The sequence below is a fragment of the Nannobrachium achirus genome, assembly GCF_963921795.1.
Source record: "Nannobrachium achirus genome assembly, chromosome: 9".
Classification (NCBI taxonomy): Eukaryota; Metazoa; Chordata; class Actinopteri; order Myctophiformes; family Myctophidae; genus Nannobrachium; species Nannobrachium achirus.
This window is the reverse complement of record NC_137818.1, coordinates 21,581,471-21,609,230: the sequence shown is the minus strand read 5'-3', so window position 1 is coordinate 21,609,230 and position 27,760 is coordinate 21,581,471. Positions and strand designations below refer to the sequence as shown.

The following is a 27,760-nucleotide window of genomic DNA, read 5'->3' as shown; positions in this document are numbered from 1 at the left end:
TGAAGTGGTGAAAAATAAAATAATCATATCAAGCAAAGATTTAGCCCCCCTCCCCTGTAGTAACTCTGAGGACCCCCCATGGGGTCCCGGACCACATGTTGAAGACCCCTGGTCCAGAACAATGATGTTGCTATGTTACCCTGGATGTGTTGCCAGGAAACCGGCTCTGCGAGCAAGCGAGACCTGAGATAACCCCTAGTTTTTGAGCGGTGGTAGACCGCTCCATAGCATGGCCGTGTGTGTATCCGTGTATGTATCCGTGTATCCGTGTATGTATGTGTGTATGTAGCCTGAACTACCACTCAGTGACCAGAGAGGGTGCTCTTGAGTCTAGTCTGAGCATCAACTGCAATATTCTCTCTCTCTCTCTCTCTCTCACACACACACACGCACTCACACACGCACGCGCACACACACACACACACACACACACACACACACAACCACCGCTCAGTTCACACGGGTGTGATTTTTATGACAGGAAGCAAAGACATGTCATGTTGTGGTTTTCTTACTGCTTCCTGCTCTTGCAGCTTGTTGCGGTAGGTACAGTGTATTTGGTCAAATTTTGCCTGTGATGTGCATCATGGAAAGAGGTTAGTCAGAAGTGTCAGGAATGGATTCTGACGATAAATGTTCACAAAAATAAGTGATCCTAACCAAGACCTTTGGAGAAAATGTTTGTGGAATGATGCTACTGAATCATACACTAAACATAGGCTTGGTTTATTTACACTACACTTTTTAGGCTCTATTACTTACAACTGAGTCAGACTTGAGGTTGAACATTTTGACCAGCAGATGGTACTATGCTGTCAGTATTAGGGGCTTATAGCGCTCTCTGTCAAATGTGCCACCTGGCTGCAGTATTTATCTGAAGATTCTTCATGAATTATTACAACTAGAATATACCTACTGTATCATTCATACAGTATAATTAGACCTACAAGTTGTGTACAATGATAATACTACTGCGTGCATATAGGCCTTACTACTCAGCTTATAATGACATAATGTGAGAAAACAAAATCTCCCAGCCAACATTTTCTTTAGAGTCTGTCTGTCTCCATAATGACCTCAGAAAACAAAAAGAGTCTGACCAGACTCTGGGTGTGACTGGCAGACAAATAACAACTGGTTCCACCCATTAACCACTTCAACTACACACCCCCAAAATAAATGGTGCCTCAGCGGTTTTTCAGTGGTTCTTAGTTTGGGATCAAACTTTTTCATGTCAAGGACCCCAAAATGTATATATAAGGCCATGGACCCCCAATCCCCATCTGATAATGTTTTGTCCCAGAGACCCCCCAGAAGAGAAGATTTATGTTCACTTATGTTCAATCATTACATGTATGTGTCCTGTTTGCCCCAGCCAATCCCTGTGTTGATTGTCTTTGAGTTTCACCTGGGTCTTGTTTAGTTCCAGGTCTATATAAGCTAGTCTGGGATGACTTCACTTTTTGGGGTAACCGGTCTGGAGCGGAAACCACGACACATCATGTTGTAGTACTCAAAGGACTACAATTTGCCGGAAAGATCAAACCGGATTCAGTTTTAACCCAAAATATTCCCATGTGCTCAAGGACATACTTTTAGGGCCTACCTAATAAACTCCTTGAAGCGGAGTAGTTTTGCTTTTGAAAAAGTCGTTTGGTATATGCATCTTTTAGTCCAACTGTTAGCGACTGGCAAGACTACACTAGGCTACTCGAGTATTTTAATAGGGATTGGGGAAACAAACGGGGGGAACCAAATCAAAGCGACGCCGCTTCTTCTAGTGGTTTCCGTGCTTTAGGCGTAAACCAAACGGCCAGTTGTGAACGAACACCAGGCCGGCGAGGTTAATATAAGCATGTTTGTTCTGGGCATGTTTGTTGGATTGTCTCTCTATTTTATCAATGTTTACTGTCAGTTCTGCCATCTTGAGTTGTCTCCAAAAGACTGGAGACAATTCAAACAATTCAATCTTTATTTCAGACATAGGGCGATCCATATCACAGTAATAGAATAAAACGACAATGGAGAGTCGAAGCTTAATTGGTTTTCACTTTGGCTCAAGCTTCAAAAAACTAACTGACAATGTCGTCCAATGTAAAAATGAAAGAAAAAAACAATGGCATACAATGCTACACTGTTTTCCAATGTAAGAAAAAAATGCTACACTAGGTCGACCAATATAAAAACGTCCAACCTCTGTGGATGTATTAAAGAAAGATGAAAGGTTGGAAAGTACTGGTGAGCTAGCCAGAATGTACAATATGGAGGATCCAGATGACCGGAGAAGCCGCTGGAGGGCTTGTCCAAAGATGACCAAGAGAGAAGGCGAGAGAGAGAGAGAGAGAGAGAGAGAGAGAGAGAGAGAGAGAGAGATTCTTTAAATTGGCGCTCACAACTCACAAACTCAACTTACAACCTTAGAGTCTTCAGCCACTGACAGAGACAACTGCAGCTTGTTCTCCAAAACGTTTTCATGTTTTTCACTTTCAAAATGTACTTTAAATTGAACACAAAATCTGAGCATCTCAATCCAAATTATAGATACTAGTCCTTGCCCGTTCAAACATACATTATGTGCTCCGAATAATGTGCAGTTTGGGTTATGGAGTGAGCACAAACAGTATAAGGAATTGAATGTAGGGAGTCTCAGAAGTAATGGTGGTGAACCCAGACCTATCATAAATGTCAGTCATCTCCAAATTTGGGCACTGTTTCAGCTTGCGGCTTGTTACCCTGGCGGCAGTATCAGTTATCCATCTCCAAATTTGGGCTCTGTTTCAGCATGTGGCTGTTACCATGGCGGTGACACATGCACAGCTACAGGTGGCGGTATCAGTGATGTCAGTTATCTCCAAATTTGGGCACTGTTTAGTATCAGTGATGTCAGACATCGGACAGACAGACATTTGATTGTTTATTAGGATTATGGCACTCTATGATATTTTTCAAGCTTTCCTCTGGAAATTGTCTCTAAAGTCAGAATTAGTAGGCTAAGCCTACTGGCGGGTAGATTTGTTTTTAGCCAAGGGCTGAGCTCAATGAGCTACTGAGAGAGTGTGCTATGAAATGTATTAAGAGCTGGCTAGAGTATCAGGGCGTGAATTTGCCCACCAAAGCATCCGCAGCCAAGCAGTGACCCCATTGAGGTCAAGCCAACCTCACCTTACTGTGTAGCTTTACATCGGACAATTGATTTCAGTTCTACTGTTGCTGCTATGACACCTGAATTTCTCCCTGTGCGTTTAGGTTAAAGAGTAACAGGGCTTGAACTCAGACTCTCCAAGAGTTTTCCAAGCTTTCTTCTGGAAATGCACATTTTATTTGGGTAGCTTGAACCCTCAACCTGATATCTTCAAATAAGTGCTGTGCACACTAAACTCCAGAGCTGTTAAGCAGCTCTGTTTGTCCTCTGGTACAGCTTTATTCTCCTCTGCATCTGAGCTTTCTTTCACAGCCTAATTTAAGCAGAGTACTGGGATTGAATACACGGGGCAACATCTGTTCCCTTAACTCCAGTCACTGAGCCCTGTAACCTCTACTACTCAACGTAATCATTTTCTTGTGTTAGGTTGTCTGGGGGTAGAAATCGAATCGGGATCCACATGGGAATGCTGTGGCTTCAGTGTGGATTTCAGACTTCATGTGGCCACTCTGTGACGTCATTCATCTATGACGTCAGTCATCTACCACAGCTGTTTCCCAAACTGTGTGTTATTGTTTCCCAAACTGTGAGTTTGGGACCCATGTGGGGGTCACAGACCGATTTCTGTGGATTGTGAGTAAATATTCAGAAGTGTGACTGAGCACCCCTGCTGACCCTGTACCCGTTGTCCGAGTGGGCAGTAACATTATCATAGTACCTGGTATGGTATATGGCCTATAGACGGGTTTCTTGTTTACAAACATTGAGACTAAATGCACAGCTGACTGTATCATGTAATCAATTCCGTCCAATCCCCAAACCTGTTGTTTTTGGGAGCGCTGGTTTCATTGGCTAATTTTGTTATGGACCCTGCGCACGCATCTAGTTTTATCAGTGTAACGTGGACCAGAAACCCGTCTATGGCGTCAAATTGATGACACAACTGATCTCCATGTATATCATTTTTCAATTATTATTTTTATTTCAAAAGAATTTTGAAAATCAATTTTTTCAATATGACTCCAGATGTGGACAAGATTTCAGTCTGATCACAGCCCCTTGGACTTAATTCCACAATATAATACAATAATAAATATTTAAAAATCTATAAAACAAGATTATTTGGCCTACTGGCAGTGTGCACAGGATATCTGGCACTGATTGGCCCAGTGGTTTGGGAGATTATCTCCGGGCACACACACACACACACACACACACACACACACACACACACACACACCCACACACACACACACACAATAAAATGCCATAATAGTGTATATGTCACGGTTTGTTAGAGAAACAGTACGGTCGAGAAACGGAGCACTCGTGGTGCGGCACGGGGCGGAACAAGCGGTCGCCACAACAACGTCCTCCAGGCGGAGCCGCTCGATTGTCCACGACATTGCAAGCGGCGCGAAGGCCAGCGGACCTTGGCCTGCGGAGCGCCGCGCGAGTTACGAAGCCGTGGTGAATGCAATCGTTATATTTATGCCCAGGCCGTAAGGCCTGGGCAAGCCCACGATAAACGCTCATAGTAAGCTAATGGCTAAGCTAATGGCTAAACACTGCCGAGCTAGGCTAGTAAATAAAGAAAGAGAGTCGCAAACGAGTGACGTCAGCGCCTTCACTAGTGAATGGCTGTCGTCGCCATCTGGTGGTGATTGGTGTGTGGTGAACGACAAAACAAGCGCTCTTACAATGAACGTCCTGAGTTACCCAAACATACTGTAACATATACACTGACTGAAGTAGCTATTTAACATCATTTGTCCACTTGCTTGACAAACTCCATTAGTCAACTGGAAATCTTTAATTCTATTGCAGTCACAACACTACTGCTTTTGGAAGGCATCATTCATCATAGTCCGAGGATTCATCCAAGAACAAACAACCAACATACCAATATACTGTTAATGACCTGGAAAGAGCACTAATTATGGTCATGGCATCCAGACTTTTGGCTCCCTCTCCTCTGTATCTCAAAACATTTCAAACCCCAGCTTGTCATACTTATTGTGTTAAAGCAACTCAAGCCAGCACCATGTTAAGCATAAATATTTTCGCTACAGCCATGGAGAGGAGGAGAGGGGACATACAAATAGCTGGTCATTTTAGAAATGCCCATATACAGGCACTGAATGGTCTACCAAGCCATCAAGGGGAAATCGAAGGGGGGAGTGCGGGTACAGTGGGGAAAATAAACGACTGTGTGTGTGTGTGTGTGTGTGTGTGTGTGTGTGTGTGTGTGTGTGTGTGTGTGCGTGCGTGCGTGCGTGCGTGCGTGCGTGCGTGTGTGTGTTGGGGGGGCTTTCATTTAATGGTTGGAGTAGGAAGTGGTCTGATTGCTATTAAATCCTCTCAGGTCAGGTGGAAACCTCATATGTCCAAAACTGTTACTTTTCAGGATTCAAATTCAAAGCTAGCAAAAGTAGTAGTTCCATTAGTAGGATCTGCTACTTCTGATGCTTTTGTGTGACTGTAGTTGTAGTATGATCAAGCAGATAATTTTGAAACAACTGAAAAAAGCCCAAAAGCTTTCTTGAGATCTTTAACTTTTTGTGTCACAGGGCAGTCACACACACACACACACACACACACACACACACACACACACACACACACACACACACACACACACACACACACACACACACACACACACACACACACACACACACACACACACACACACACACACACACACACACACACACACACACACAACCGATTGCTTTCTACAGCAAGGACTAATTGTTTTAAACTTGGTGTATAGACTAATGAATTATGCACTGATTGTTTGCTAATTGTCTCATCTGCATGGCTGGTGGCAATCCTTGATTAATAGGAAGGTGCCAAGTGCTGTGGAGGAGAGGGGTGTCCACTATGCTATGTGTTTAGGTCCTTTGTTCGAATGCTGAAGTTCACCCCAAGAGTTCATTGTAACGCATCATTTAGTATGTTTACGTTACTCTTAGCTGGTGGTTATTTATTCAAGTATTTATATGGAAGTATTTGAAGTATTGTTACAGATTGGTGCTGTGTCCTGTGGTAGGATCCACTCCCTATTTAAAGGGAGGCTGCCTGAACAACCGGGATAGTTGGAGGTGGGCAGGAACACAGAAACATCTCTGAGGGAGACCTACAGTAGCCATGGGGCCAGCCTATATACAATGCAGCTAACTAGTAACATGTTTTAACCATAGGTTTTAACATGTGTGGGGATGAAGTCTAGCTCCAGCTAGGCTAGACCTACAGGGCCTTGCAGTGATCAAGGTGTGTGACCTGAAAGCACTTAAAAGCAGCATTGAAGACTGTGTTTGGGAGAAATAAAAACCCTAAAAGACCATCTTGGACTGTTCTTGGAGCCTTGGCCGCTTGGGCAACTTTACAAGTTGACCTTGTAACAGTGAACTGTATACTGTCATGAAATTGTACATTTTCCCATGTAAACTTCTAATAAAGTCATCAATCAAACAGGGCATTCATTTACAAAAATAAAAACATAGAAAGATAGAATGGATAAGAGGTACGATATGTAATGTTCAGCAGGCGGGCGAGACTCACGTGTCCTGCATAAACTAACGCTATGCCTCATTATGAATGTATGTTTTTGTTGTGTTTGTTTATGTACTTCACAATTCTTGTTTCTTGTTAAAAAGTAACATAAAAAAGGAAAGGCACAATGAGCTATAGCTTCTGGCTACACCTTTTCGATTAGGCTAAAAGAAAAAAATCACACTCGTGTGAACTGAGCGGTGGTGTGTGTGTGTGTGTGTGTGTGTGTGTGTGTGTGTGTGTGTGTGTGTGTGTGTGTGTGTGTGTGTGTGTGTGTGTGTGTGTGTGTGTGTGCGCGCGCAACAGCGCCCCTCCCTTAACATGTGTGGTCAGAAAAGGTTACTGCAGGCTACAGACAGACAGACAGACACGGAGACAGACAGACAGACCCACACACACGGCCACGTATAGGAGCGTTGTGACCACCGCTCAAAAATAAAGTAAATATAGGTTATATAATCTGTGAATTCTGTCATGGAGGTGGATCTGTATCTTTAATGATATTTAGTTACAGTATATTTCATACAGTCTATTTATAAGCGGGCTTGTATTTACTGTATTTTCAGCTTAAAGCTGTACTTGGAAAATTGGGATCAGTTTTTGCTTGGTAACCATAGTAAAATGCCTGCAGTCATGTGTTTTATTTTTTATTTTTGGAACACAGTTCTCATATTAAGTGGTTTTAAAAAAAAAACATTTTTGATTAGGAAAATGTCTTAATGTCGCTGACTCCCTGGGGGTTGTGGCTTTGACGTCAGGACCTCGGTACTCTGTGATGTGTTTCGGTTTCGCCCTCTGGGACTCATTAGGGGAATTGAGGAAGATTCAGAGAAAAGGACCAGGTTTGCTTTGGAATCCAGCCAGCAGAAGACAGAACAATGGTGAATGAAAAGTTGGCTGAAAGGCACGGACAAGATAATGTGTTCCCACTTGTTTGTTCCATAACGCCCTCTGTGGGGATTGATCTAAAATAGCTCAATGACTCTCTTTACAGTGCCATGTTTTTGAAAAAATATGAACAAGATAAACACACTGATCTTAGAGTATTTGAGAAGACATCATGCCCTTAAAAACAATCAGTCAAGATCAGCAGCAGACAATTTTGACTAATCTAAAAAGCCTGGTGCTGCCATACATGCCGGCAGGCATGAAGGCCAATAAGTAAGTAAAAAGCCTTGCTTGGTTTATGTTAAGTTTATAGCTTGGATTTATTAGACTACAAAGTAGTACAGTTGCAATTCCTTTTGTATGTAGCCTATTTTTGCTGAATGTTTTAACAACTGGCATTTTATAGGCTTTCAGTTGTACTGTAGCTGGATTGGAATACAATGACAATGGCACAGATTAGAATTAAATAACAAGTGTCTGGACCATTCACTCAGCCACACCTAAACCATGCCTCTCTAAACTATACTCTAACCCTACCCCTCAACCACACCTAACTTGTTCATATCCTTCAAAAACATGGTAAGACAGTCATTGAGCTATTTTAGATTCATCCGCAGAATCCAAACAATGACTAAACACAGCTGTCTCTGACTGCGTATGCAAAAAAACACCATGAGTATTTTCCTGTAAACTGTCGGTCAAAACATTACGGATCTGCTGGGCCTACACTACAGTTCATAAAACAACAATATGGTCTAGAAGGCAACATGTTGTCTCTGTCGGGTGAAAACTTCATATGTCCAAAACTGTTACTTTTCAGGGTTCAAATTAAGAAATAGCTAAAGTAACAAGCTCAGCATTTCGAGCTTGTAGAACTGCTACTTCTGATGCATTCATTTGTAGGTGTTAAGTTCACGAAAAAACCAAAAGTTATGGAGATTTTCTGCCCATCAACGATATTCTCACTCGCAACAAGTCATACAAGAGCCACAATGTGTCACCATGTGATGGGACTCCCCTGTCACATAGTTTTTTCAACGTTCCCGGTAGTCCTAGCCACTGGAATGCAGATGCACCGTTCTCACTCCCAACTCATGATAGGTTGACGACGCATCCACAAAGAACATTTTAAAACAAGGCAGGCCTGAATTCAGAAGTGACTGAGCACCCCTGACCCTGTACCCGTTGTCTGAGTGGGCAGTAACATTATCATAGTACCTGTATATGGTATGGCCTATGGCGTCAAATTGATGACACAACTGATCTCCATCTATAGGCATAAAAGGGACACCGACAGAAAGACAGATGGATAGATATATGGGTCAGTGACGTGACGCCCCAAAAAACATGTTTTTTAAAAAACTTTAAATAGCAGGCATAAAAATTATTTACTTTTGTTCTACTCACTCTCAACTTTATGGAAACACATTTTGTTTTTAGATATTTTATTGGAATCAGACTTTATTGAGCAGTTTGTTGTACTTGTGCCTAAAACCGTCATCTGGTGTGACATGACAATAATTGTTCATAAAATGAAAATGGAGTACACCTTTCTTAAGTTACTCACTTTATCAAAGTCCTTTATCATAACTAACCTGTGATCCACTATAGTTTTGTGAAAATTAATTGAATCTGTATATTTTTTTCATAATCAACACTCTGTGTGAGGCCCATGTTGTCGATCTTTCAACATATTTTAATTTTATTCTGACAAAAACTTTCTTTAAAATTACACAAATATTTGTGACTCTTCCTGATACTATTTTCTATGTAAACCATACACATTTTTTCGGTTTCATCATTAATAAAGGTATGATTTCTCACTATTTGGAATGTCACACCAGATGACTTAGTGTCACACCAGATGACCATATCTTCATGTGTCAAAGCAAACTGTGTTTTAACCTACCTATTAGTGAGTACTGAACTTTACTGATTGATTAAACAATTACCCAGGAAAAACAGCAACAGTAAAATTGCTTTAACATTAAATAACATGGCCTTAATATTTCTGAACAGGATAGTATTGTTGGGCCTTAACATAGGATAACAAAGAATTGTAGTAGTAGATGGATGATGAGGATGTGCACAGGAATGCTACGCACACCTAAGTCTTCTGCCGGCCCACGGCAGAAGGATCTTAAAGAGACAATAAGGTGCATAGCCACACTGGGAGCCAAGGCAACATTTTATTAACACCAATTATTGGAAACAACTCAGCATTCAGGTGTATTACTTTTTTCCGAAGTCTCCTGAACTTGAACACAGCATTTTGAGTTGAACAAATGTATTTACGAATCATGTCGTTACACCACATCTCCACTAGCTAAAGAGTGCTGGGTTGTGCAACTCCGAAAATAGCTGATCTACAAGCTCTCGCAGCACAATGCGTTGAGAGCTTGTAGATCAGCTATTTTCGCTATGTTTGTCTCGGGTCCTACCTTACCTCATTGTCCAGTCCAGTGAGTGAAAGTACAAAAGTATTAGATTAGATTAGAATTGACATTTAGACTGCATTGTACATCAGCCAGTCACATTTGGTGAGGGTATAGACATTTAGACTGTATTGTACATCAGCCAGTCACATTTGGTGAGGGTAGCAAACCGTTTGCCCTGTTGCGGTTCTGCTATGCCACAGACAACTTCCTGCTCTTTGTAGAAAATGCAGTCTCGCCCCTTTGGCCAGACAAAACCATTTTTCATTTTTCCAAGTTTGATTCATGCAGTTTATCTCTAGCCCCTCCTTATTAATGGTAACAATCTGCCCCACATATGGCTTTCCCTCATATTTGATTATGACAAACTGTCCTTGTGTGTATTCATCTGAGGAGGTGTCTGAATCCTCAGCTTGGGCCTCTCCAATAGATGCACTTGTGTCCAGCACCTGAGTAGAAGACCTTCAGGAGGAGACATTTAAATGTAATTTATTTGTCAGGTAGATTGTTTTTAGTAGTAAAATGTAATTACTAGCAAGTCCTCAAGTTTGCCAAGTATGTTATACTCACTGAGCTCCGGAAGCTGTTTTGGGCCTGCAGCTGACCTGGGAAGGGGGCAGTTCCGCAGATGGGCCACCACTTAGTTAAGGAAGAAAAGGAATGAATGGATGACATAAGTTACTTTATTGTCATTAAACAGGTACAATTACAGGTATCATAAAATTGGCAAAGAGAATGATTTAGTTATACTTACTCATCACTTGTCTTGTCACCTGGCACCTCAGCCCTGGAGACTTGGTCGAACTGTAATTTCCGTGGGTTGTGACAGGTGCAGATCTGAGGAAACTGGCAGAAACAACTCAGGTCTCTGTAAACTATCTTTCCTGGGAAGATAGAAAGAACCTGGTGCGTAGTGCTGATGCCAGTCACTGGACGCACTGATGGAGGGACCATTTCATCCATGTTGGATATCTTCTCTTCTTCGATCCACATGACAGTGACTTTTTCAGAGGACTTCTGTAAATACTCACACAGATCCCTCGGTGTTTGTAGGTCACTGCCTCCGAGGACATACATGTCTGCCTTACGCTTCAGCACCCCTCCCACACCATCAGGTGCGCCCTTTCCATGGGAACGCTCTGAAAAGTTCCAGGTGACCCTCTTGAATCCCCATGTATAAGGAATGCTGCTCATGAGGAAGCAGTTTGTGCGATTCCGGTACTGGGTTGCTGGCCCATCACTGAGGACATGCAGGGTGTCAATTGCATTGTCTTGTTTTCCTCGGAAATCATCAATAACTGGCTTGATGTGTGCCCACACAGCACGCTCATCATGGCGTAAGGACTGTGAAATGGTGGCATAGCACTGGGAGCCACTGACTGAGTAGGCAACTCCGGTATGCACTGTTGCCTGCTGCCTATTGCCACCAAAATGAAACGCCTGAATCTCTGTGTTTAGTTTACATGCATAGTTCTCAGAAAAGTCTATATGCAAGACCATTTCATTGGGTTGGATGCTCTCCTTGATGTGTCTGAACTGCTTCACCTGATGAAGCCAGTTGAGCTGATGACTTGCAATCGCACTTCATTCATCACTATACAGTATGTTTGTGTATTTTGGAAATAATAAAATCACATTTTCTGTACCACCCATTTTCTGTTGTCAAGTGTCTTATATTAACTGCTTATAACGGATAGTTATTATAAAGTGTTACCACAATATAAGGTTTAGGTTTCTGTGAAGGGGTTTCTGCTCTGTCTGATGAATTTGCTGTATCACCGAATGAAGCTAAATTAAATTATGTAAAAATGTTTAAAACGTTGTTTTAAACATGTTAAAATGTTTTAAATGGACAAAAGAAACATGGGACTTGTTATTTATTGTTATGTCTGTAGGAAAATACAGTATATATCATCTGGTGTGACAATCAAGTCATCTGGCGTGACAAGCAGATATGTCACACCAGATGACGAAGTGTCACACCAGATGACGTTTTCTGCATTTAGGACTACCTTGAGGCTACCAGGTACACATTAGCATGCTAACAACATGCTAGCTATAACAAAACAACCTAGATTTACATGTAATTATGACCAAAGTTTCAAATAACTTTTGCTTTATTAATGAAAAAGGTGTCACACCAGATGACATCCAGAAGTGCCACACTTGTCAAAGTTTCAACAAGATGGCATTTCATGAAAATGTTAAAATCATAACTCACCTCAGACACCTGTCTTGCAGTTGTGCTGGGAGTGCTGAATAGCCTTACAGAAGAAGGACCTCTCTAGCCCAGTAGGTGTCCAAATTATTGCCTGTTTAATTTTTCCAAACTAGTGTCACACCAGATGATTTTGGTTTGGGGGACAAAATCTTTTTGATCAGAAATGACTGAAAACATTATGCTTGGACTTTGAAAAGCTATAGGCTCACAAATAGACATTTTTTTTGCCTAAATTCATTTTTAAATGAATTTTAGCAATTATTTTTCTTAGTTTTATTCAAGTTCCCACTTTGAGAAACAAGGTCGGGACAGTCACACCAGATGACATTTACCATGTTTGGTTGAAGATTCTGAAGAAATGAGGAATGAAATGTTTTAATCTTGAGTAAGTTCACATAAAGCTTAATGTCCTGCACAATATTCAGAAGGTTTTTGACAAATATATTTTTTATTTATACATTTTTGACACCGAGGACAGCGAAAACGCTACGTCACGTCACCCACCCACATACAGTACAAATACAGATATCTCCATGTATGGACATAAAATGGACAAAGACACACAAGATGTGTGGATTTATAGATATTTCTGGACGGTCCTCGATATGTGGGGGACAGACAGGCGGACTGACAGACGTACAGACAGACAGATATAATTTATTTGGGATATTTCAGTCAGTAAAGTGACAATTGAGGTGAAGGTCACTCCTATATCTTCCCAGATGCTCCCTATTGAACTTGAAAGAGACCACAAGTCACCATCCCTTTCAACCACAACACACACACACGCACGCACGCACGCACGCACGCACACACACACACACACACACACACACACACACAATCTTTAAGGTATTTATTTATTCATTCATTTATTTATTTATTTTTATTTTATTTTATCTTATTTTATTTTATTTCTTTACTTAACATTATCTCCGTCAACGTGTTTGTCTAATGTAGACTTTGACCCAGGCTGTCCCTGGAACGTGGAAAAGGAGGGGGGCTTATATTGGTTGGGCTTCATTTTCAATGAAACTCGTCGTCACTGCGTAGGAGCCGACTTCCAATCGTGTTGTCCCGAGTCCCCTTGAGCCCCCCCTCTACATTATTGAAATGGGCGGTCTGGAAAGACTCGCTGTTGTGTAGGTGCGCGCGTGTGTGTGCGTGTCTATGGCGTGTGTGGATGTGCGTGTGTGTGTGTGTGTGAGAGACTGACTGTTGCCTAAACTGACAGCACTTCATGCTCTGAAGTGTTGTGACAAGAGTGGACCGTTATATTATTGCTGCTGACTGTGGAGGCAATAACAACAATACAAGCAACAACTGCTTCTTCGTGTAATTAATTAATTTAACTCAGTGGTACGAATATTAACACCGAAGCACAACAGCAGCCAAGAAGATGGGGAAAGTGGAAGGAGGGATGAAATGTGTCAAATACCTTTTGTTCGTCTTCAACTTCATATTCTGGGTAAGTGCACGCGTGCATGCATGCGCATTCTCTGGTGCTGATGCAGCCATATGGATCAAGACTATCATAGATCGATTTTGACATTTGCATCATAGATACGAAAGTAAAAGTCCGATACATCTATCTATGATAGTTTTGATCCAAGGCTAATGATGATGATGATTGTATACACTCTAGTGTGTTGTTTGTTTGTGCGTGCATGAAGGAACTGCAGCAAGTGCATGATGTTTTGCCGTCCATCCTCGGCAGTGCAGCTCTCAAAGTGAGCGCACGCAACTGCGGTCACGCCATCTACTCTTCAGGAAAAGCTGGTCGCGCTATCCTCACTTCAAAATATGTTGCGCTTCTACACGGCTGTTTACGGTTTGACAAGGGGATGGTGCGTTCAAGGCGAGCTGGTAAATTAGAATTTCTAGACTTTCGAGACCAAGGGTGTATAAAATATGGAACTACATACTATTCAATCGACAGATGCTTTAAATTAGACCCCCCCCCCCCCCCCCCCACGTAGTGATGTCAGTAGCTCATATACTGAATGAATACGATGCATAGTAGTGATGTCTGTAGCTCATACTGAATGAATATGATGTATAGAATAGTGATGTCTGTAGCTCATACACTGAATGAATATGATGTATAGAGTAGTGATGTCTGTAGCTCATATACTGAATGAATATGATGTAGTGATGTCTGTAGCTCATATACTGAATGAATATGATGTATAGAGTAGTGATGTCTGTAGCTCATATACTGAATGAATATGATGGCATAGAGTAGTGATGTCTGTAGCTCATATACTGAATGAATATGATGGCATAGAGTAGTGATGTCTGTAGCTCATATACTGAATGAATATGATGCATAGAGTAGTGATGTCTGTAGCTCATATACTGAATGAATATGATGTATATAGTAGTGATGTCTGTAGCTCATATACTGAATGAATATGATGTATAGAGTAGTGATGTCTGTAGCTCATATACTGAATGAATATGATGTATAGAGTAGTGATGTCTGTAGCTCATATACTGAATGAATATGATGTATAGAGTAGTGATGTCTGTAGCTCATATACTGAATGAATATGATGTAGTGATGTCTGTAGCTCATATACTGAATGAATATGATGTATAGTGATGTCTGTAGCTCATATACTGAATGAATATGATGTATAGAGTAGTGATGTCTGTAGCTCAAATACTGAATGAATATGATGTATAGAGTAGTGATGTCTGTAGCTCATATACTGAATGAATATGATGTATAGTGATGTCTGTAGCTCATATACTGAATGAATATAATGTATAGAGTACTGATGTCTGTAGCTCATATACTGAATGAATATGATGATGTTCCTAAGTACCTCTAAAAAATATTCCCAAACTTTTTTACTGTGCCAATAATTTATAATAAATTCTACAAATATTACCATAATCCATTCGCTATACTGCAAAAAGTATAAAATCTGATAAAAATTAAGAAGATTTGTTACCATAAAACAACTATGTCACCTTATTCATGATGTACCTAAGTACCTCTAAAAATATTCCTGACCTGTTTTACTGTGCCAATAATTTATAATAAATTCTACAAATATTACCATAATCCATTCGCTATACTGCAAAAAGTATAAAATCTGATAAAAATTAAGAAGATTTGTTACCATAAAACAACTATGTCACCTTGTTCATGATGTACCTAAGTACCTCTAAAAATATTCCTGACCTGTTTTACTGTGCCAATAATTTATAATAAATTCGACAAATATTACCATAATCCATCCGCTATAGAGCAAAAAGTATAAAATCAGATAAAAATCAAAAAGATTTGTTACCATAAACCAACTCTGTCACTTTGTTCATGATGTTCCTAAGTACCTCTAAAAAATATTCCCAACCTTTTTTACTGTGCCAATAATTTATAATAAATTCGACAAATATTACCATAATCCATCCGCTATAGAGCAAAAAGTATAAAATCAGATAAAAATCAAAAAGATTTGTTACCATAAAACAACTATGTCACCTTGTTCATGATGTTCCTAAGTACCTCTAAAAAATATTCCCAAAGTGTTTTACTGTGCCAATAATTTATAATAAATTCGACAAATATTACCATAAACCTTCGCTATACAGCTAAAAGTATAAAATCTGATAAAAATCAAAAAGATTTGTTACCATAAAACAACTATGTCACCTTGTTCATGATGTTCCTAAGTACCTCTAAAAAATATTCCCAACCTTTTTTACTGTGCCAATAATTTATAATAAATTCGACAAATATTACCATAATCCATCCGCTATAGAGCAAAAAGTATAAAATCTGATAAAAATCAAAAAGATTTGTTACCATAAAACAACTATGTCACCTTGTTCATGATGTTCCTAAGTACCTCTAAAAAATATTCCCAACCTTTTTTACTGTGCCAATAATTTATAATAAATTCGACAAATCTTACCATAATCCATCCGCTATAGAGCAAAAAGTATAAAATCAGATAAAAATCAAAAAGATTTGTTACCATAAAACAACTCTGTCACCTTGTTCATGATGTTCCTAAGTACCTCTAAAAAATATTCCCAAACTTTTTTACTGTGCCAATAATTTATAATAAATTCGACAAATATTACCATAATCCATCCGCTATAGAGCTAAAAGTATAAAATCAGATAAAAATCAAAAAGATTTGTTACCATAAACCAACTCTGTCACCTTGTTCATGATGTTCCTGAGTACCTCTAAAAAATATTCCCAAACTTTTTTACTGTGCCAATAATTTATAATAAATTCGACAAATATTACCATAATCCATCCGCAATAGAGCTAAAAGTATAAAATCAGATAAAAATCAAAAAGATTTGTTACCATAAACCAACTCTGTCACCTTGTTCATGATGTTCCTGAGTACCTCTAAAAAATATTCCCAAACTTTTTTACTGTGCCAATAATTTATAATAAATTCGACAAATATTACCATAATCCATCCGCTATAGAGCAAAAAGTATAAAATCAGATAAAAATCAAAAAGATGTTACCATAAACCAACTCTGTCACCTTGTTCATGATGTTCCTAAGTACCTCTAAAAAATATTCCCAAACTTTTTTACTGTGCCAATAATTTATAATAAATTCGACAAATATTACCATAATCCATCCGCTATAGAGCAAAAAGTATAAAATCAGATAAAAATCAAAAAGATTTGTTACCATAAACCAACTCTGTCACCTTGTTCATGATGTTCCTGAGTACCTCTAAAAAATATTCCCAAACTTTTTTACTGTGCCAATAATTTATAATAAATTCGACAAATATTACCATAATCCATCCGCTATAGAGCAAAAAGTATAAAATCAGATAAAAATCAAAAAGATTTGTTACCATAAATCAACTCTGTCACCTTGTTCATGATGTTCCTAAGTACCTCTAAAAATATTCCTGACCTGTTTTACTGTGCCAATAATTTATAATAAATTCGACAAATATTACCATAATCCATCCGCTATAGAGCAAAAAGTATAAAATCAGATAAAAATCAAAAAGATTTGTTACCATAAACCAACTCTGTCACCTTGTTCATGATGTTCCTAAGTACCTCTAAAAAATATTCCCAAACTTTTTTACTGTGCCAATAATTTATAATAAATTCGACAAATATTACCATAATCCATCCGCTATAGAGCTAAAAGTATAAAATCAGATAAAAATCAAAAAGATTTGTTACCATAAACCAACTCTGTCACCTTGTTCATGATGTTCCTAAGTACCTCTAAAAAATATTCCCAAACTTTTTTACTGTGCCAATAATTTATAATAAATTCGACAAATGTTACCATAATCCATCCGCTATAGAGCTAAAAGTATAAAATCAGATAAAAATCAAAAAGATTTGTTACCATAAACCAACTCTGTCACCTTGTTCATGATGTTCCTGAGTACCTCTAAAAAATATTCCCAAACTTTTTTACTGTGCCAATAATTTATAATAAATTCGACAAATATTACCATAATCCATCCGCTATAGAGCTAAAAGTATAAAATCAGATAAAAATCAAAAAGATTTGTTACCATAAACCAACTCTGTCACCTTGTTCATGATGTTCCTGAGTACCTCTAAAAAATATTCCCAAACTTTTTTACTGTGCCAATAATTTATAATAAATTCGACAAATATTACCATAATCCATCCGCTATAGAGCAAAAAGTATAAAATCAGATAAAAATCAAAAAGATTTGTTACCATAAACCAACTCTGTCACCTTGTTCATGATGTTCCTAAGTACCTCTAAAAAATATTCCCAAACTTTTTTACTGTGCCAATAATTTATAATAAATTCGACAAATATTACCATAATCCATCCGCTATAGAGCAAAAAGTATAAAATCAGATAAAAATCAAAAAGATTTGTTACCATAAACCAACTCTGTCACCTTGTTCATGATGTTCCTGAGTACCTCTAAAAAATATTCCCAAACTTTTTTACTGTGCCAATAATTCATAATAAATTCGACAAATATTACCATAATCCATCCGCTATAGAGCAAAAAGTATAAAATCAGATAAAAATCAAAAAGATTTGTTACCATAAACCAACTCTGTCACCTTGTTCATGATGTTCCTAAGTACCTCTAAAAAATATTCCCAAACTTTTTTACTGTGCCAATAATTTATAATAAATTCGACAAATATTACCATAATCCATCCGCTATAGAGCAAAAAGTATAAAATCAGATAAAAATCAAAAAGATTTGTTACCATAAATCAACTCTGTCACCTTGTTCATGATGTTCCTAAGTACCTCTAAAAATATTCCTGACCTGTTTTACTGTGCCAATAATTTATAATAAATTTGACAAATATTACCATAATCCATCCGCTATAGAGCAAAAAGTATAAAATCAGATAAAAATCAAAAAGATTTGTTACCATAAATCAACTCTGTCACCTTGTTCATGATGTTCCTAAGTACCTCTAAAAATATTCCTGACCTGTTTTACTGTGCCAATAATTTATAATAAATTCGACAAATATTACCATAATCCATCCGCTATAGAGCAAAAAGTATAAAATCAGATAAAAATCAAAAAGATTTGTTACCATAAACCAACTCTGTCACCTTGTTCATGATGTTCCTAAGTACCTCTAAAAATATTCCTGACCTGTTTTACTGTGCCAATAATTTATAATAAATTCGACAAATATTACCATAATCCATCCGCTATAGAGCAAAAAGTATAAAATCAGATAAAAATCAAAAAGATTTGTTACCATAAACCAACTCTGTCACCTTGTTCATGATGTTCCTAAGTACCTCTAAAAAATATTCCCAAACTTTTTTACTGTGCCAATAATTTATAATAAATTCGACAAATATTACCATAATCCATCCGCTATAGAGCAAAAAGTATAAAATCAGATAAAAATCAAAAAGATTTGTTACCATAAATCAACTCTGTCACCTTGTTCATGATGTTCCTAAGTACCTCTAAAAATATTCCTGACCTGTTTTACTGTGCCAATAATTTATAATAAATTCGACAAATATTACCATAATCCATCCGCTATAGAGCAAAAAGTATAAAATCAGATAAAAATCAAAAAGATTTGTTACCATAAACCAACTCTGTCACCTTGTTCATGATGTTCCTAAGTACCTCTAAAAAATATTCCCAAACTTTTTTACTGTGCCAATAATTTATAATAAATTCGACAAATATTACCATAATCCATCCGCTATAGAGCAAAAAGTATAAAATCAGATAAAAATCAAAAAGATTTGTTACCATAAATCAACTCTGTCACCTTGTTCATGATGTTCCTAAGTACCTCTAAAAATATTCCTGACCTGTTTTACTGTGCCAATAATTTATAATAAATTCGACAAATATTACCATAATCCATCCGCTATAGAGCAAAAAGTATAAAATCAGATAAAAATCAAAAAGATTTGTTACCATAAATCAACTCTGTCACCTTGTTCATGATGTTCCTAAGTACCTCTAAAAATATTCCTGACCTGTTTTACTGTGCCAATAATTTATAATAAATTCGACAAATATTACCATAATCCATCCGCTATAGAGCAAAAAGTATAAAATCAGATAAAAATCAAAAAGATTTGTTACCATAAACCAACTCTGTCACCTTGTTCATGATGTTCCTAAGTACCTCTAAAAAATATTCCCAAACTTTTTTACTGTGCCAATAATTTATAATAAATTCGACAAATATTACCATAATCCATCCGCTATAGAGCAAAAAGTATAAAATCAGATAAAAATCAAAAAGATTTGTTACCATAAACCAACTCTGTCACCTTGTTCATGATGTTCCTGAGTACCTCTAAAAAATATTCCCAAACTTTTTTACTGTGCCAATAATTTATAATAAATTCGACAAATATTACCATAATCCATCCGCTATAGAGCAAAAAGTATAAAATCAGATAAAAATCAAAAAGATTTGTTACCATAAATCAACTCTGTCACCTTGTTCATGATGTTCCTAAGTACCTCTAAAAATATTCCTGACCTGTTTTACTGTGCCAATAATTTATAATAAATTCGACAAATATTACCATAATCCATCCGCTATAGAGCAAAAAGTATAAAATCAGATAAAAATCAAAAAGATTTGTTACCATAAACCAACTCTGTCACCTTGTTCATGATGTTCCTAAGTACCTCTAAAAAATATTCCCAAACTTTTTTACTGTGCCAATAATTTATAATAAATTCGACAAATATTACCATAATCCATCCGCTATAGAGCTAAAAGTATAAAATCAGATAAAAATCAAAAAGATTTGTTACCATAAACCAACTCTGTCACCTTGTTCATGATGTTCCTAAGTACCTCTAAAAAATATTCCCAAACTTTTTTACTGTGCCAATAATTTATAATAAATTCGACAAATGTTACCATAATCCATCCGCTATAGAGCTAAAAGTATAAAATCAGATAAAAATCAAAAAGATTTGTTACCATAAACCAACTCTGTCACCTTGTTCATGATGTTCCTGAGTACCTCTAAAAAATATTCCCAAACTTTTTTACTGTGCCAATAATTTATAATAAATTCGACAAATATTACCATAATCCATCCGCTATAGAGCTAAAAGTATAAAATCAGATAAAAATCAAAAAGATTTGTTACCATAAACCAACTCTGTCACCTTGTTCATGATGTTCCTGAGTACCTCTAAAAAATATTCCCAAACTTTTTTACTGTGCCAATAATTTATAATAAATTCGACAAATATTACCATAATCCATCCGCTATAGAGCAAAAAGTATAAAATCAGATAAAAATCAAAAAGATTTGTTACCATAAACCAACTCTGTCACCTTGTTCATGATGTTCCTAAGTACCTCTAAAAAATATTCCCAAACTTTTTTACTGTGCCAATAATTTATAATAAATTCGACAAATATTACCATAATCCATCCGCTATAGAGCAAAAAGTATAAAATCAGATAAAAATCAAAAAGATTTGTTACCATAAACCAACTCTGTCACCTTGTTCATGATGTTCCTGAGTACCTCTAAAAAATATTCCCAAACTTTTTTACTGTGCCAATAATTCATAATAAATTCGACAAATATTACCATAATCCATCCGCTATAGAGCAAAAAGTATAAAATCAGATAAAAATCAAAAAGATTTGTTACCATAAACCAACTCTGTCACCTTGTTCATGATGTTCCTAAGTACCTCTAAAAAATATTCCCAAACTTTTTTACTGTGCCAATAATTTATAATAAATTCGACAAATATTACCATAATCCATCCGCTATAGAGCAAAAAGTATAAAATCAGATAAAAATCAAAAAGATTTGTTACCATAAATCAACTCTGTCACCTTGTTCATGATGTTCCTAAGTACCTCTAAAAATATTCCTGACCTGTTTTACTGTGCCAATAATTTATAATAAATTTGACAAATATTACCATAATCCATCCGCTATAGAGCAAAAAGTATAAAATCAGATAAAAATCAAAAAGATTTGTTACCATAAATCAACTCTGTCACCTTGTTCATGATGTTCCTAAGTACCTCTAAAAATATTCCTGACCTGTTTTACTGTGCCAATAATTTATAATAAATTCGACAAATATTACCATAATCCATCCGCTATAGAGCAAAAAGTATAAAATCAGATAAAAATCAAAAAGATTTGTTACCATAAACCAACTCTGTCACCTTGTTCATGATGTTCCTAAGTACCTCTAAAAATATTCCTGACCTGTTTTACTGTGCCAATAATTTATAATAAATTCGACAAATATTACCATAATCCATCCGCTATAGAGCAAAAAGTATAAAATCAGATAAAAATCAAAAAGATTTGTTACCATAAACCAACTCTGTCACCTTGTTCATGATGTTCCTAAGTACCTCTAAAAAATATTCCCAAACTTTTTTACTGTGCCAATAATTTATAATAAATTCGACAAATATTACCATAATCCATCCGCTATAGAGCAAAAAGTATAAAATCAGATAAAAATCAAAAAGATTTGTTACCATAAATCAACTCTGTCACCTTGTTCATGATGTTCCTAAGTACCTCTAAAAATATTCCTGACCTGTTTTACTGTGCCAATAATTTATAATAAATTCGACAAATATTACCATAATCCATCCGCTATAGAGCAAAAAGTATAAAATCAGATAAAAATCAAAAAGATTTGTTACCATAAACCAACTCTGTCACCTTGTTCATGATGTTCCTAAGTACCTCTAAAAAATATTCCCAAACTTTTTTACTGTGCCAATAATTTATAATAAATTCGACAAATATTACCATAATCCATCCGCTATAGAGCAAAAAGTATAAAATCAGATAAAAATCAAAAAGATTTGTTACCATAAATCAACTCTGTCACCTTGTTCATGATGTTCCTAAGTACCTCTAAAAATATTCCTGACCTGTTTTACTGTGCCAATAATTTATAATAAATTCGACAAATATTACCATAATCCATCCGCTATAGAGCAAAAAGTATAAAATCAGATAAAAATCAAAAAGATTTGTTACCATAAATCAACTCTGTCACCTTGTTCATGATGTTCCTAAGTACCTCTAAAAATATTCCTGACCTGTTTTACTGTGCCAATAATTTATAATAAATTCGACAAATATTACCATAATCCATCCGCTATAGAGCAAAAAGTATAAAATCAGATAAAAATCAAAAAGATTTGTTACCATAAACCAACTCTGTCACCTTGTTCATGATGTTCCTAAGTACCTCTAAAAAATATTCCCAAACTTTTGTACTGTGCCAATAATTTATAATAAATTCGACAAATATTACCATAATCCATCCGCTATAGAGCAAAAAGTATAAAATCAGATAAAAATCAAAAAGATTTGTTACCATAAATCAACTCTGTCACCTTGTTCATGATGTTCCTAAGTACCTCTAAAAATATTCCTGACCTGTTTTACTGTGCCAATAATTTATAATAAATTCGACAAATATTACCATAATCCATCCGCTATAGAGCAAAAAGTATAAAATCAGATAAAAATCAAAAAGATTTGTTACCATAAACCAACTCTGTCACCTTGTTCATGATGTTCCTAAGTACCTCTAAAAAATATTCCCAAACTTTTTTACTGTGCCAATAATTTATAATAAATTCGACAAATATTACCATAATCCATCCGCTATAGAGCAAAAAGTATAAAATCAGATAAAAATCAAAAAGATTTGTTACCATAAATCAACTCTGTCACCTTGTTCATGATGTTCCTAAGTACCTCTAAAAATATTCCTGACCTGTTTTACTGTGCCAATAATTTATAATAAATTCGACAAATATTACCATAATCCATCCGCTATAGAGCAAAAAGTATAAAATCAGATAAAAATCAAAAAGATTTGTTACCATAAACCAACTCTGTCACCTTGTTCATGATGTTCCTAAGTACCTCTAAAAAATATTCCCAAACTTTTTTACTGTGCCAATAATTTATAATAAATTCGACAAATATTACCATAATCCATCCGCTATAGAGCTAAAAGTATAAAATCAGATAAAAATCAAAAAGATTTGTTACCATAAACCAACTCTGTCACCTTGTTCATGATGTTCCTAAGTACCTCTAAAAAATATTCCCAAACTTTTTTACTGTGCCAATAATTTATAATAAATTCGACAAATATTACCATAATCCATCCGCTATAGAGCTAAAAGTATAAAATCAGATAAAAATCAAAAAGATTTGTTACCATAAACCAACTCTGTCACCTTGTTCATGATGTTCCTAAGTACCTCTAAAAAATATTCCCAAACTTTTTTACTGTGCCAATAATTTATAATAAATTCGACAAATATTACCATAATCCATCCGCTATAGAGCTAAAAGTATAAAATCAGATAAAAATCAAAAAGATTTGTTACCATAAACCAACTCTGTCACCTTGTTCATGATGTTCCTAAGTACCTCTAAAAAATATTCCCAAACTTTTTTACTGTGCCAATAATTTATAATAAATTCGACAAATATTACCATAATCCATCCGCTATAGAGCTAAAAGTATAAAATCAGATAAAAATCAAAAAGATTTGTTACCATAAACCAACTCTGTCACCTTGTTCATGATGTTCCTAAGTACCTCTAAAAAATATTCCCAACCTTTTTTACTGTGCCAATAATTTATAATAAATTCGACAAATATTACCATAATCCATCCGCTATAGAGCTAAAAGTATAAAATCAGATAAAAATCAAAAAGATTTGTTACCATAAACCAACTCTGTCACCTTGTTCATGATGTTCCTAAGTACCTCTAAAAAATATTCCCAAACTTTTTTACTGTGCCAATAATTTATAATAAATTCGACAAATATTACCATAATCCATCCGCTATAGAGCTAAAAGTATAAAATCAGATAAAAATCAAAAAGATTTGTTACCATAAACCAACTCTGTCACCTTGTTCATGATGTTCCTAAGTACCTCTAAAAAATATTCCCAAACTTTTTTACTGTGCCAATAATTTATAATAAATTCGACAAATGTTACCATAATCCATCCGCTATAGAGCTAAAAGTATAAAATCAGATAAAAATCAAAAAGATTTGTTACCATAAACCAACTCTGTCACCTTGTTCATGATGTTCCTGAGTACCTCTAAAAAATATTCCCAAACTTTTTTACTGTGCCAATAATTTATAATAAATTCGACAAATATTACCATAATCCATCCGCTATAGAGCTAAAAGTATAAAATCAGATAAAAATCAAAAAGATTTGTTACCATAAACCAACTGTCACCTTGTTCATGATGTTCCTGAGTACCTCTAAAAAATATTCCCAAACTTTTTTACTGTGCCAATAATTTATAATAAATTCGACAAATATTACCATAATCCATCCGCTATAGAGCAAAAAGTATAAAATCAGATAAAAATCAAAAAGATTTGTTACCATAAACCAACTCTGTCACCTTGTTCATGATGTTCCTAAGTACCTCTAAAAAATATTCCCAAACTTTTTTACTGTGCCAATAATTTATAATAAATTCGACAAATATTACCATAATCCATCAGCTATAGAGCAAAAAGTATAAAATCAGATAAAAATCAAAAAGATTTGTTACCATAAATCAACTCTGTCACCTTGTTCATGATGTTCCTAAGTACCTCTAAAAATATTCCTGACCTGTTTTACTGTGCCAATAATTTATAATAAATTCGACAAATATTACCATAATCCATCCGCTATAGAGCAAAAAGTATAAAATCAGATAAAAATCAAAAAGATTTGTTACCATAAACCAACTCTGTCACCTTGTTCATGATGTTCCTAAGTACCTCTAAAAAATATTCCCAAACTTTTTTACTGTGCCAATAATTTATAATAAATTCGACAAATATTACCATAATCCATCCGCTATAGAGCTAAAAGTATAAAATCAGATAAAAATCAAAAAGATTTGTTACCATAAACCAACTCTGTCACCTTGTTCATGATGTTCCTAAGTACCTCTAAAAAATATTCCCAAACTTTTTTACTGTGCCAATAATTTATAATAAATTCGACAAATGTTACCATAATCCATCCGCTATAGAGCTAAAAGTATAAAATCAGATAAAAATCAAAAAGATTTGTTACCATAAACCAACTCTGTCACCTTGTTCATGATGTTCCTGAGTACCTCTAAAAAATATTCCCAAACTTTTTTACTGTGCCAATAATTCATAATAAATTCGACAAATATTACCATAATCCATCCGCTATAGAGCAAAAAGTATAAAATCAGATAAAAATCAAAAAGATTTGTTACCATAAACCAACTCTGTCACCTTGTTCATGATGTTCCTAAGTACCTCTAAAAAATATTCCCAAACTTTTTTACTGTGCCAATAATTTATAATAAATTCGACAAATATTACCATAATCCATCCGCTATAGAGCAAAAAGTATAAAATCAGATAAAAATCAAAAAGATTTGTTACCATAAATCAACTCTGTCACCTTGTTCATGATGTTCCTAAGTACCTCTAAAAATATTCCTGACCTGTTTTACTGTGCCAATAATTTATAATAAATTCGACAAATATTACCATAATCCATCCGCTATAGAGCTAAAAGTATAAAATCAGATAAAAATCAAAAAGATTTGTTACCATAAACCAACTCTGTCACCTTGTTCATGATGTTCCTGAGTACCTCTAAAAAATATTCCCAAACTTTTTTACTGTGCCAATAATTTATAATAAATTCGACAAATATTACCATAATCCATCCGCTATAGAGCAAAAAGTATAAAATCAGATAAAAATCAAAAAGATTTGTTACCATAAACCAACTCTGTCACCTTGTTCATGATGTTCCTAAGTACCTCTAAAAAATATTCCCAAACTTTTTTACTGTGCCAATAATTTATAATAAATTCGACAAATATTACCATAATCCATCCGCTATAGAGCAAAAAGTATAAAATCAGATAAAAATCAAAAAGATTTGTTACCATAAACCAACTCTGTCACCTTGTTCATGATGTTCCTGAGTACCTCTAAAAAATATTCCCAAACTTTTTTACTGTGCCAATAATTTATAATAAATTCGACAAATATTACCATAATCCATCCGCTATAGAGCAAAAAGTATAAAATCAGATAAAAATTAAGAAGATTTGTTACCATAAAACAACTATGTCACCTTGTTCATGATGTTCCTAAGTACCTCTAAAAAATATTCCCAAACTGTTTTACTGTGCCAATAATTTATAATAAATTCGACAAATATTACCATAAACATTCGCTATACAGCTAAAAGTATAAAATCTGATAAAAATTAAGAAGATTTGTTACCATAAAACAACTATGTCACCTTGTTCATGATGTTCCTAAGTACCTCTAAAAAATATTCCCAAACTGTTTTACTGTGCCAATAATTTATAATAAATTCGACAAATATTACCATAAACCTTCGCTATACAGCTAAAAGTATAAAATCTGATAAAAATTAAGAAGATTTGTTACCATAAAACAACTATGTCACCTTGTTCATGATGTTCCTAAGTACCTCTAAAAAATATTCCCAAACTGTTTTACTGTGCCAATAATCTATAATAAATTCGACAAATATTACCATAATCCATCCGCTATAGAGCAAAAAGTATAAAATCAGATAAAAATTAAGAAGATTTGTTACCATAAAAAAACTATATCACCTTGTTCATGAGTTCTCTAAGTATCTCTGAAAATATTCCCAAACTGTTTTACTGTGCCAATAAATTATAATAAATTCTACAAATATTACCATAATCCATCCGCTATAGAGCAAAAAGTATAAAATCAGATAAAAATCAAAAAGATTTGTTACCATAAATCAACTCTGTCACCTTGTTCATGATGTTCCTAAGTACCTCTAAAAATATTCCTGACCTGTTTTACTGTGCCAATAATTTATAATAAATTCGACAAATATTACCATAATCCATCCGCTATAGAGCTAAAAGTATAAAATCAGATAAAAATCAAAAAGATTTGTTACCATAAACCAACTCTGTCACCTTGTTCATG

The 27,760-nt window shown here is 35.6% G+C and overlaps 1 protein-coding gene across 1 annotated transcript in view; it reads left to right on the top strand.

Annotated features, from left to right (window-relative positions):
• Positions 1-13,643: 13,643 nt before the first annotated feature.
• Positions 13,644-27,760, top strand: part of tspan2b (tetraspanin 2b) — a gene marked incomplete at both ends in the record, with an annotated part of 57,925 nt that continues 43,808 nt past the window's right edge. Inside the window, one exon of the mRNA XM_080733324.1 lies at positions 13,644-13,712. Coding sequence (XP_080589450.1) covers positions 13,644-13,712 — 69 coding nt within the window. The remainder of the gene's footprint in view (positions 13,713-27,760) is intronic.